The sequence below is a fragment of the Chenopodium quinoa genome, unplaced genomic scaffold (genome assembly GCF_001683475.1).
Source record: "Chenopodium quinoa cultivar QQ74 unplaced genomic scaffold, ASM168347v1, whole genome shotgun sequence".
Classification (NCBI taxonomy): domain Eukaryota; kingdom Viridiplantae; phylum Streptophyta; class Magnoliopsida; order Caryophyllales; family Amaranthaceae; genus Chenopodium; species Chenopodium quinoa.
In genome coordinates, this window is record NW_018742903.1 from 277691 (window position 1) to 290776 (window position 13086).

The 13086-nt window shown below is 34.9% G+C and overlaps 1 protein-coding gene across 4 annotated transcripts; it reads right to left on the bottom strand.

The window, feature by feature from the left end:
- Window positions 1-4943: 4943 nt before the first annotated feature.
- Window positions 4944-10477, bottom strand: LOC110727180. 4 transcript variants are annotated; one of them, XM_021906735.1, is made up of 5 exons: window positions 9817-10477; window positions 9529-9702; window positions 7463-7712; window positions 7267-7338; window positions 4944-5763 (listed from the first exon to the last, which is right to left on the bottom strand). In XM_021906735.1, the coding sequence occupies exons 1-4, from the start codon at window positions 10045-10047 to the stop codon at window positions 7295-7297; spliced, it is 699 nt and encodes a 232-aa protein (XP_021762427.1). In that variant the 5' UTR covers window positions 10048-10477; the 3' UTR covers window positions 4944-5763; window positions 7267-7294. The 4 variants fall into 4 exon arrangements, with proteins under 4 accessions (XP_021762427.1, XP_021762429.1, XP_021762425.1 ...); XM_021906737.1 differs by having other exon boundaries at window positions 4946-5763; window positions 7267-7335; window positions 9817-10475; XM_021906733.1 differs by lacking the exon at window positions 4944-5763 and adding an exon at window positions 6608-6995 and having other exon boundaries at window positions 9817-10476.
- Between the last annotated feature and the right edge of the window lie 2609 nt (window positions 10478-13086).

A 13086-nucleotide genomic window follows, 5' to 3' on the forward strand; every position in this document is an offset into this window, starting at 1 on the left:
ACTAGTACTCATCGCTCAAGAGTCAAGCAAGAAAAACATATAAGCATTGTCATTTGAGTCTCAACCTTGGGAATTTTTTTTTTTTCATTTTTCAATTTTTTCATCATTTTTTTTTTTTGAAGAGAAAGCGAAAATATTCACATTACTAACTAGAGAGGGAACACTAATATTCACATGACAAGAGGTTTGGATTTCAAGGAAGCGATGGTGCCCAGCCTCATGCTAGGGCTGTGATAGCTGCGATGGGTTGCTCGGTGCGCCTGGTGCGCCCATTGTTTGCGATAGGCTACCAGGCCGCGCCTAGGCTGCGATGGTGCACCTAGGCTGCGATGGTGCGCCTAGCACACCTAGTGTGCTTAGGCTTGCGCCTAGCCATGCTAGGTGCATGCTAGCCTGAACTAGCCTAGCATCCACATGGCTAGGCCAGTGTGGTGCTAGGGCTATGTTCATACTTGTTGCTTTGTAATTTCGCGATGCTCGGTCTCGACGCCTTAGGCTCGATATCCGACGTCTGTATTCGTAAAACTCTGATGACTCATTAAATCCTTTCGGATTAATTTGTCGTCTCGAATCGGTGATTCGATTGGGTTCGACCCGAAGGGTTCAGTTAAGATTAAGCTGTAACATCAATTGTCTATTGATATTACTGATCGGAAGCGGCCTCCACCTAGGCATTCCGATCACTTGACCTTATTGAAGAATTAGCTCCGTAATAATTCTGAACCCTCTATCGGAAGAATACACTTGTTGGAAGGACACCATTCCTTTCACTTATTGCATTTTATCTAAACATGTCATCTCCAATATGCACTTATCTAAATTGTTATCCCTAAAATGAGTGGAATCAATGTGAATAAATTAGAATAGGGTTTGAACTTATCTTCTAAAAATCTAAGCTAAACGTATCTTATCTAAACTTATTAGAATTTAAACTTATCTGAAATTATTTCTCTTATAATAAACAAAGTAATTGATAATGAGTCAACGTGAATGTCATTACATGAACTGTTAACAAACCAACCCAAAACATGTACCCGAACCTAATATGACCTGACCTGAAATCAACCCGATACCCATGTTAACCCAATATTTGAGATTTGGACCCGAACATGACCTGACTTGGAAACGATCCGACCTGATTATAACCTGCAATTTTTTTACTTGAACCCGAACATGACCAGACTTGTAAATGACCCGACCTGATTGTAACCCGCAAATAATCGACTTGAACCAAACCTGACTTGAACCCGAACATGACCCGACTTGTAAATGACTCGACCTAATTGTAACCTGCATATAATCGACTTGAACCGAACCCGACTTGAACCCGAGAATGACCCAACTTGGAAATGACCCTAACTGATTATAACCCGCAAATTATTGACTTGAACCGAACCCGATTCAAACCCGAGAATGACCCGACCTGATGATAACCCGCAAATAATTGACTTGAACCGAACCCGACTCGAACCCGAGAATGACCCTAACCCGTTTTAACCCGTGAAAAACCGAATTAAACCTGACCTATTATTCACCCGACCCGAATGTAACCCGACCTTAACGCGACTCAAACCCGAAAAGATGTATGACCCGACGTTACCCGACTCAAGCATGACCCAACTCAAATCCGACCCGTAGAGGTTATGACATTAACCCGAAATGACCCGACCCATATTTACCCGACCCAAACCCAACCCGTTTACCCGAATTGACAGCTCTAGACAGAACACGGAATAATAATAGAAGAAACGTGAGTCGAAACCTTCGAATGCGCTGGGCTTTTACTTTGTTTCTTTGGACTTTACATACTTAATACCCCAATTACCCATTATCTAAAATAGCTTAATCATGAAATATGATTACATTGAAGATTTAATTTTTTCTAGTTAAGATTTATAGAGATTATAGATATATAATTGTTCCAAAATTTGGAGACTTGTCAAGTTCAATTATAATATTTTATTATTTTGCACTTGTATTATAAATGTGCACACCCAAATGTGTACTGTATATTGAATTATGTTATTTGAGTTCATTCATATACGAAATATTTGTTTAGCAACTCCGAACCCATAACAAAAAATTTTCTGAAACCGCCACTGATTGTTGCTTGTGCTTTCAGGACTCCATGGAGAAATCACTGTAGAGGTAGCAATACCATTGTTACCTACTCAACTTTGATTTTACAAATACAAACCCTCCTTGTCACAGAGTTTACAAAAATAACCTTTGCTAAAAACTACTTCGTATCTGTTTATAAGAATATAAACTTGAACTTCCTCTCTATATATACAGATATACTCTCTTCTTCTCTAAATGATTTTCTCATTTGGTGAAAAATCACGGAAATTAAGGTGGAGTAATGAAAGTACGTGGAAATGATAAATTCTCAATCATTTTCAAAGAGAGAGAGAGAGAGAGAGTCACTTTATGGGTAAAAAATTAAATTAGTCAAAAGTGGGTAACTTCTTTTGCAAATGTGAGGGTAAAATAAGAATAGCATATAATAAGGACAAAAAAATGAGAGTAAAGCGATCATTCTAAGGGCCCCAAAATTAGTACAAATAACAAATAGGTAGAACATTAAGGCTTCGTTTGGTTAATACGGGAAATAAGTTCCCATAGGAATTTGTATTTCATGGGAAATTATTTCCCAAATGAAATTCCTAGGAATTTTCTTAAATTGTTTGGTTGTGACAATGGAAAGTTGGAATTCTCATGAATTTTGATTGACCAAGGGGGGGGGGTTAGGTAATTTACTTCCTATGTTTTGTGGAAAGTAGAAATTCCCATAAATTCCAACTTCCCTTTTTAAGTCAATCAAACAATTACCCAAATTACAAAATCCCCTGAGTTTTCACTTCTCCCATTTTATTTTGTCAACCAAACAATTCTTTAGGCTCGCCCAAAATGGCAAATGAGACAAATATTCAAGAACGGAGGGAGTATTGTGTATATAAAAATATATAATAAGAAACATATATGAATTACTCATTTATTACAAATAATAAGAAATGTATAAGAAACGGAGGGAGTATATAAAACATTTTTGTTTGATTATCAATTGTTAATTTTTTGGAAAAACATTCAATATTTAGATTTTATTTTATACAATTAATTATTGCCTGTTTGATTATCAATTATTATTTTATTAGAAAAACATTCAATATTAACATTTTATTATCAAACAAACAATAATCTATGTCTCTATATTAAAATTAAAAAAAAAATTGGAGGGAATTTTCCTTCTTTTTTTTTTTTTTTTTTTTTTTTTTTTGTTTTCGGGTGAAGCACTAATTTGTCTAAAAAATTGATTATATCTATTTATTATTATATTTTTTGAAGTTATATATCTATAATTACTCTATACTAAAGTGAAGTTTTTTTTGGAGGGAATATTCCCCCTTAAACTCTACCTTTTATTTTTCTTTTTTTTTCTTTTTTTTTGTGAAGCATTAATTTGTCTACGAAATTGATTATATTTTTCGGTTTTTTCACCATGTACCCCTCAATTTTTTTATTTATTCACCATATGCCCATTAAATTTTTTTAAATTCATCGTATACCCCTAAATTTTTCACAAAAATATACCATATATCCTTGGTGACTAATGATTGTTAACTCGTCAGTCATTAGGGTTTATTATGACCCGAAACCACCCTAAATACATTCCCCTACCCCCGAAATCACCCACATTTCTTTTTTCCACCCCAAATTTCCTTTTTTCATCCTCAAAATCAATCATACGGATATGGTTATGGAGATTTGGAGTGGTTTTGGGGTTGTAGAAAGGAGAGGAGTGATTTCGGGGATGGGGGGGGGGGGAGATTTCTAAGTGTTTTCGATGCATAATTAACCAAATTTCATTCATCTTATTGTCATTAGGGGTATATGGTTAATTTTTGTAACAACTCAGGGTATATGGTGAATTTGAAAATTTTCAGGGGTATATGGTGAATAAACAAAAAACTCAAGGAAATATGGTGTAAAAATCGTATATTTATTTATTATAAGTCTATACAAATAATTCACAAATGACTATTTTATTTTTTTTTCTTGGAAATATTCTCTCTGATGCTTAATATTGTGCATAATAACTCTTCACCCTTGAAAAGTGATACAAAAGTAGTATGATAATAAATATAATTATGACATGACAACATCTCTAAGCCAACTAAAATTTATCAAATTTAATTACTTCATATACGAGGATTTGTCTAGCAATCTTGCTAGGGTTTCCTTTTTTCTGAAAGGTTTGTTTATTTTCTTGTTTCTTGATCTTCCGGGGCATCCAAATTTGGTAAGGTTCGTATGGAAGATGACCAAATAACAATATAAAAGGAAGGAGAAGAGAGGACTTTGGAGAATGGTGCTAGGAGAATTCGTGGAAGATGAACAGTGAAATGAAGTTTACTGGATTCTAAATTTAGGTAAATTGAATGAGTTTAGTTTGGGGGTAAATTAAATTAGAGAAATCATTAGGTAAATTAAGTTTGATTAGTGTTTTAATAAGTTTTGATTTAGTTATCTGGTTTAGTTATCTAATTGAGTTTATGAAATTATTAGTCGGGGTATTTTAGTAATTTTATATGAAAAGCTTACTAAAAAAAGAAATAAATAAAAAGTTGCATTTAATGTGTAGCAAATCGCTTTAGTAAAAGTTACATCGAATATTAAATGAGATAATACATAATATGAATGCTATGACACACCTCATCAAGCAAATAATTAAGTTTTATATGTCAGCCACTTAGCTTTTCGTGGTCTAGATTCTTTGTAGGAGTATTAGCTAGAAGTTACAGATTCCCTCCCCTGGACAAGAACTTGGTACCAGTATTGAGTAATACTCGTAATTAAGTAATTAACTTACGTAGCTGAACTTGTTACTGAAGTACCAGGCAAAGTATCATAGAAATAACTTATACCGAGTCATAATTAACCTCTGCTAGATTTGATGGTGGAACAAATATGAGCAAGCCCAGGTCAAAGACTGTGAAGGGTAAGTTTTAACTGGAGTTAATGTGTTGAACTAACAACGTTACTGGCATGATGGCGCCGTTGTAACTATGGTTAATTGGCATAAACTTTTTACAATAGCTGTGTATAATTACAGCACATTGAATTCTTTATCTCCCTATTCATTTGTTGGATTCAAAATTAGCAGAACAGTCTTTAACTGAGCTGGATGAATTTCTCATTTCTGTATCAAACTCATCACCCATGAAGTACTCTCAAGCTTCACCATTACCAGTTGGATCGCAACTCACACTAACATCAACGCGAACAATGTTATCCATAATATCATCCATCATAAATATAAACCACGACAAAGGGAAGAACAGCAACCACAAACTAACCATTACAACGCATATAATAATAAAGAAGACAAAGATGCCTAATTTAACATACGACATTCGCACAAATTCACCATCAATTGAAAACAAGATTACCCAAACCATTAGAATAAACAAAAATTACCAATCACCAAAAACTTGTACACAAAAATGTCGACCTTATCAATTTTTTAAACACTAAGAACTCATCTTCTTTTAACACTGCATACTCATCGTTTAATTATTCAATAAAACAGTACATTCCCAAAGTTCTTTAGCTAAAACATGTCATAATTGGTTTTGAGCTTTAACACCCTAGCAAAGCAAAAAGAAAAAAAAAAAAAAAAACTTCACAAATCAAGCTTCAACACCGTTTTATAAATTATTCACTACTACACGCCATGAGACAGTACCCCAGATCTTCAAAACCCTAGCAAAGGAATCAAAGACGAACACCGATGGTTAATTTTCTCTCTATGACTAACTGATACAGTTATTCAGAGTTAACAAGATTATAATCTATAACTCTATATGAGTTCAGTGGAGTAAAGACGTAACCGAACACACTCCAACGGAGGGAACGTCACATTATAACGACGTTAATTTGCCTTTTCATGTGCCAAAGGTAAATACAAGTTTATAACAGAGACAAACAATTCTTTTTTATCACACGGGTATTTATGTAATTAGCATTTAACTATGACTTAACTGCCGTTTTCCATTATCTCTCCCTCTGGTTTTCTCTTTGTTGCTTCAACCTTGATTTCAATGGCAGATATAATGACTTTTCAATCTTCACAATCAAACAAGCGAAATCAATGGAGGAGGGAAAGCTTACCTACCCTTTTGGATTAATCATATCCTTATTTTTCCCATTATTATTAGGGTTTTCATTTAATTCCGGCAGCTTGCCGCCGGAAATGGTTTTATTGGCAGAGTCAAAGGTGGGAAGAAGTAGATGTACAAGAAGGAAGAAGAAGATGAATAGGAAGAAGATAGGAGGGTGGAGTCAAAGGAGGAAGACGATGACTTTTGCAAACAGTAGCAAACGTCCGCTAATGTCCGTCATCTCCATGTCACTGACATATGACAAATTAAGTACAAAATGTATTTTTTAATGGGCCAGCGCGGAAACCAATGCATTTGTAGTACAATAATTGCGTGAGATGAACAGCCCAGGTTTATCTCTGTAAGAAACCTAGGCTCCCTCCTAGACAATCCACTAAAGTATTATTTCATTATTGATCCAGCGCGAATGCCGACACATTTGATTATGATTACGCCACTAGAAAAACATAATACATTTATCAAGGTGATGAACTTAGATTTTCTCAACAAATATAGGAGTAGAGGACCTTTATTTACAAACAACATTCTTTAGGTACGAGTAAAGATATTTTAGAAACGGCTCAGTTGTAAAAAGAGCAGCCGCCATACCATTAGGCATCAGCAAACTTCACACTTTAATTAGTTAAATACATATTAGGTTTGTAACATGACGCTTAGCATCCAAAAGAAATTACTGCAGTCTTAACCTGGTTTTTAAATTTAACTTCTGATGTACTAGCCCCATTTGTCACCAATGTCCAGAGACCCCATCACAGTTCTCACCGAGAACTTTAAACCCTCTGCCTCACTGGACTGTGTTAAAGCAGCAGACTCCTACGAATAGGACAGAACATTTAAAAGTATTAAAACTCTTCCAAACTACTTTCTGTCAAGTAATTGTCGGAATATACAAACCAAGGAAATTAGTAGTCTGGTAACTTAATCAGATATTTGTAAAATTGTTGTTAAATTAGAAGTGTTGTTATGAGAAGCAAGCTCTTTAAGTAAAGACATATACTCGTATGGAGGCTAATGAAAATTCAAAGCAGAAGATAAAATGATGGTACAAATTTTATACAGGTGATTCAACATTCAACCTTCTTACCAAAAAGAAAAGGCTTTCTGATGAAGAGTCAACTGTTGGGAAGCCACCTCACCACCACACAGCGAGAGCCTGCTAATAAATCCGGCAAATACAAACACCAAAAAATATTTATAACTCTAATAGAATTTAGAAGCATGTGATATCAGAATCAAATGAAAATTTTAGCTTATGACATATCATAAAACTGAGTATATACCCATTGGTGCAAGAGCCTCCACATCTAATGGGCTACTGGGACTTGGTAGAGGACTATGATGCGCATCATTGTCTCCAGAAAATATTTCACCTGAAGAATTGATTTCAAGGGCTTCCTCAAGAGGAGGGAGAAAGTCAGGATCAATTTCACCATTTTCAAATTCTTTGCAAATCATCTCAATCTCATTGCTTATGCTATTATCATAAGCAGTGGCACACTGCCATTGCCGGAAATTGCAAGCACCTTCTCCCTGTACAATAGTATGAATTCAAAAAGTTGACTAAGCTAAAAAGAGCCTGCAAGCTCAATATTTAAAATCCAAGGAAATAAGGAATAAATGAAAAGAACCTCAAGTTATCAAGTTAATAATGATAGATGATGAGATAATTTAATGGAATTGTAGCCAAACAAGATACTAGGGGCGACGTTTTAAATGGGGGATTGCCAACTTAAGAATAGACATTCGGATATCTCAACTTCAGAAGGAAGAAAGATCATATTCAAATGATTGCAAGAGAAAAAGCATTAGACCTAAGACGGCTAAGAGGCTAAGAATGATTGGAGAAATGGATCAGTAGGACTTGTCCAATCAAAACCTCACCGTAAGCTATAAACCCCTTGATGTGATACTATTCTGTTGCAAAGTTGTGTAACTGAACTCAGGAAAATGGAAACTACCTCAAGCTCAAAACTATTCATGGTTGTGAGAGATAGAGAATTTTTTTGGGATTTGCAGCCTTATTAGAACAAGGGACGAGGATCCAACATGGGTATTTGACGTGAAATGAACAGTCTAAGAAACATAAATTGATAGATTATTTGCCATTCTTTTTGGAGTTAATCAAGTACAAACTGCATTGGATAAAGCCAGTAGGCATCTTGGAAATGCGTTTGGTTTACCTCCATTCTAATTTTAAAAAGTGCCGTAATTCCACTGGTAATTCCCTTTAACATTATTTTGGGCTTGCATTGGGTAGCTAAGTATAGAGAACGCAAAACTCCTATCCCATACCTAAGCTAGTTCATCTGAGGTTTAAATCTGTTGATACCCCCATGGCCATGAAGTCATTGAGCTAAAACTTAGTGCCATGCACCTGTACGGCTGCACTTGAAACTTGACAATTATTCTATATGCAGGCTAAGTGGTTCTTTGGTACCTAAAGAGTCAAGGTTACTGTTATGGTTCTATACTATACTAAATTCCAGTATACACTTTATAACACATCTCCATCAATGTCTACTACTCGACCAAACCCCAATGTATTCATGTCGTTCACCATTATAATCCTTTGTAATCAATGTGACACATTAAATATCACTTCATATCAACCTATATCAACATTAGAGATTGAGCGACAAGTCAACAACCTTCTTCACCATTAAGCCCTTCTCCTTTACTACCAGTACACAAATGTACAATTTTACATACATGATCAACAAGTTCAACACAGAATTGAAGCAAGGCACTAGTCAAAAACACACTTGCTTCTAAAGAGGGGAAAAACTTGTGATATCACACCATAATAGGTGTAGATGTCATAAAATCCATCCTATTCGACTCAATAGCCAAGATCGAGGGACGCACACTATTGAATTCAAAACATTATTAATAGTGGATAATACAATTACGGAGTACAATACTTCTTGAAAGCATTGGTATATGTAAATCTAAAAGGAAACAAACAATCAAAAAGAAGTTCAATGTCGGCTATCATACCAAAATGACAACTAGGAGGATGTTTGTAATTTAACCTGGATCATAAGTTCATAACTCATTAGTTACTGGACAACTAAATACTCCCCCTACCTTTAAAAAAAGTTCACACTTTTCATTTCCGTCCGTTCCATCATTTTCTCAAACTTATTTACACACTTTCCACAAGTATGAGTCAGTCATTAACATCACCAACATTCCAAATTCCAATCCAATAATACCAAGTTTCATACTTAACGGTAAAAAAATAAAAAAACATAATCAACATTTCAATATAACTTCAAACAGTGGTCCCAATCAAAACACATAAATAAAATAAAATTCATTCAAATTTTCCAGAAAAATAGCTTACCCTTTTAATTCTGCAAGCAAAATAATTTCGACCAGAATCAGGGCCTTCTCTTACAGTTTCAACCCTGCAAATTCCAGCCCCACATGAACAAATCGGATTAGGCTGAGGACGATCATGCGAAATCTCTTTTTCCTTCAAATCCTCACAAAATTTGAAGTACCCACAGTGCAATTCCTGCAACCAATCAAAAACCCTAATTAAAAAACACAAAAACCCTAATTTAAAGATACAATTTTTAGGGAGATAACAAGAAAACGAAGGGTAACCCAGAAAAATTGGGACACTAACGTAAACATTTGGGCAAGTATAGAAAAATTTCTGAGTTTTAGGAGTGATTTTGATTTTGCAGAAACCTCCTCCGCAACGACAATGTGTGAGCGGGAATTGTTGGCCAGATGATATTGCTGCTGTTCTTGAATACTTGATCTTCTTATTGTTGTGGTTGTTAAACCCAGATGATTTTTCTGGACAAAATGTGGAAAATTGTCCAGAATTGTTGCAATACTCCTTCCTCTTCATCGTTTAGTCATTCAATTTTGATCATTTTGTTTTACTTTTTCGAATTTTTTTGAAATAGAGGATGATCATTACTACCCTTTTGGTAAAAAATTTGAAAACATGAGAGTTGTACTTTGTATACGTAGAAGAAAAAAATTTGAAAGCTTTGCGTAAAAATGCTGAATTGTCAGAGTTCAGAAATTCTGGAATTGAAAGGACAATTCGGCTGTATTTGGTGGCGCGTGGCAACTTGGCAAGTGAGAAAGTGGAAAAGTAAAAATCCGGCCACGGGTTAACGGACTAAACGGAGTAAACGCTATTCTTTTGGATGAATTCACTGGCTTTGTAATAATCGCAATATTATGTTATGCATAAAGTTTTAGAGAAATTATAGGGTCAAATAGGAAAGAGAAAAAAAGGTCGCGTAAGTGGGTTGGTAAGAGAGAAAAAATAAAATATTTGCGAAAATAAGGTTAATGTAAGAGATAAATAATACGAAGTAATAGTGTATTCTTTCCAAATATGAATGTGTTGGATCTATTATAAAATATATATATATATAAAGAAATTGTTGCAATTATTACGAACAGAGGAATATTTGTACAAGTATTTTCTAGACTCCGATTCAATCTAATTCAATTCAATCATACGAACTATATTTGAATAAACTAGTATAGTGCTCATGCGATGCACGGTTTACAAATCAAACTATTAATCCCGTAGGAAAAAAAACAAAGATAATTCAATTAGTAATAAGTTGTGAAAAAGATATACTTGTACAAATATTTTTGAAATTAAATAAACAATAATAACACATTCATAAATATATAAACTATGAAAAATATTTATCATATTGGAAATATAATCAATCAAAGTCAATAAAATATATTTTAAAATCAATGTAATTTATATAATATATTGATTACACATAATATAATATAAAAGAATAATTTACACAATAAAAGATATGGATAATATGTGAATCACAAATAAATATTTTTTTAGGAAAGTGAATCACAATTATATGATTTAATGAATATATATAAAGAATAATTTAAAATAAATAGTTGAAGTAAAAAAAAAAAAAAAGGATTTTGGAGGGAAAAAATAGCACCAGGATGTGACACGTGTCATTCCAGGTGTCTGTTTTAGTATTATGTTATTAATTAATTGCATCAATTTGACTATTGTTAAATAAATAATACGTATTGTAGACATCTACTTTTGGCCACTGTCTCGACCGGAAGTGCCATGATGATAAATAAAACCATCTTTGTGTTGGATCGGCGTGAAGAATACTTATGGATTGCTGATTAAGGCTTAAAACACAAAAAACAGCTAGCTTGACCAAATACAAAATGAACCAAAGCTAACTAAAACTAAGCCCGATCAGTAATTATGCTTAATCTCGAGATTAAACCTAATTTTTGACGGATTTAGGGGTGCCTAAGTTAAATTCTGAGGCTGTCGTAGGAAAAATCGCGCGCAACTCAAGGAGTCGCGCTGGCCTGGCGCGCACATGACGTCCAGCACAACCTCCAGTGGTGCGCTCACGGAAGATTCAGAATTTTATAAAAATGCTGAATCGAATCTTACCATAAAGCCATGCGCAAGACAATTGGTTGTGCTGCCCTCAGCAGCGCACTTCAATCACTTGCGCGCAGTAGCCGCACGCGACCTTTCGAGATGCGCACGCCACCTGCTGCGGCAGAAGGTTCAAAACCCTAAATTCACTCATTCCCTATAAATAAGGGTGCAATACGAAGCTTTGAACACATAGAAATTAACCCGAAAGTCAGCAGAAACCTTGTGATCTTATGCATTAATCATTTCCCCTTGTCCTAAACACTCACCCCTTTAATCATTTGTTCTTACGGTGGAGGTTCCCGAACAAGAAAGAGTCTATAAGTATTCTAAACGAAGATCTAGCAAGAAAAGTGGTAAAATCCCGAGCACTTAGATAAACCACCTTTTCTTTTCTTGTTTAAACAACTTTTAATCGATTAATTAGTGTTGTTTGATCACTTTAAATAAACTTTAATTAATTAATTTGACATAGTATTCTTTCGTTAAACAAGACTAGAATTGGACAAATTAATTGATTGTTTTATCACTTAAGCCAAGGCGAATCTTGTTTATTTTTTTCTTTTCACGAATTTGAATTAGATAAGAATAACGACATTCGTTGCAATGTAATATTTTCGTGATTAATGCGTGTAAATAAAATCAACTAACTTAGTTCTAGGTATCACGTTGCATATATTGTTTGGTGATGAAATTGGGAAAAAGGAAGAGCTAGTAGAGGCCACACTTGGGCTAGAATAGCGATTCCTCCCTAAAAGGAACGTTATTTTAGTACCCTCGCTCCCGAACTCAATTCTGGTACACGTAGACCAATTTGGGCATGGGTAAACTTATGATTCGTGCTAAATATCCCTTGAACTCTACTTGGGAGAAAGGCATGAACAAGGTTTATGAGTTATCCTAAAACTTATTGGCGACTCCTTACTAGTTTCTTACAAAAAAAGCATAATGATAGGATCAACTCTAATTCAAGGTCCCCCAAACAGTCGGGAATTCAAATCCTAACACGCCTTAAACGGTGTAAAGTCCTAGGCTTTTAAAGGGCAATGGGCATAGAGGAGAAGGATCCCCAACGACGGGCACGCCCTCCTCACAGTGGCGACTCCACTGGGACTTAGAGGTTACAAGATTAGTTCTTAGTTATGGTCCAAGGTTTCCAACACCAGGTTACCTATGGGTTGTAACGAGAGCTAACTTGGATAATCTCTAGTTAGAGAGCGAGACTTGAACGCATAATATCTTCCTTTTTTCACAAAAAGTAAAAAGCAAACAAACAACATTGCATCATGCATAGTCATAAGTACCTTCTAACCATTGGGGATTGTCTCATTGGCTAGGGGCTGCCAACACCAGGCTTCTATCCCGAAATCAATAACAATCATCCCACCCATATCACCAACAAAATGTTGAGAGTGCTATGTCATGGGTCAACACGTTGAGTGATTGATTCGTGCATCGTTTCTTAAGATATGGTAC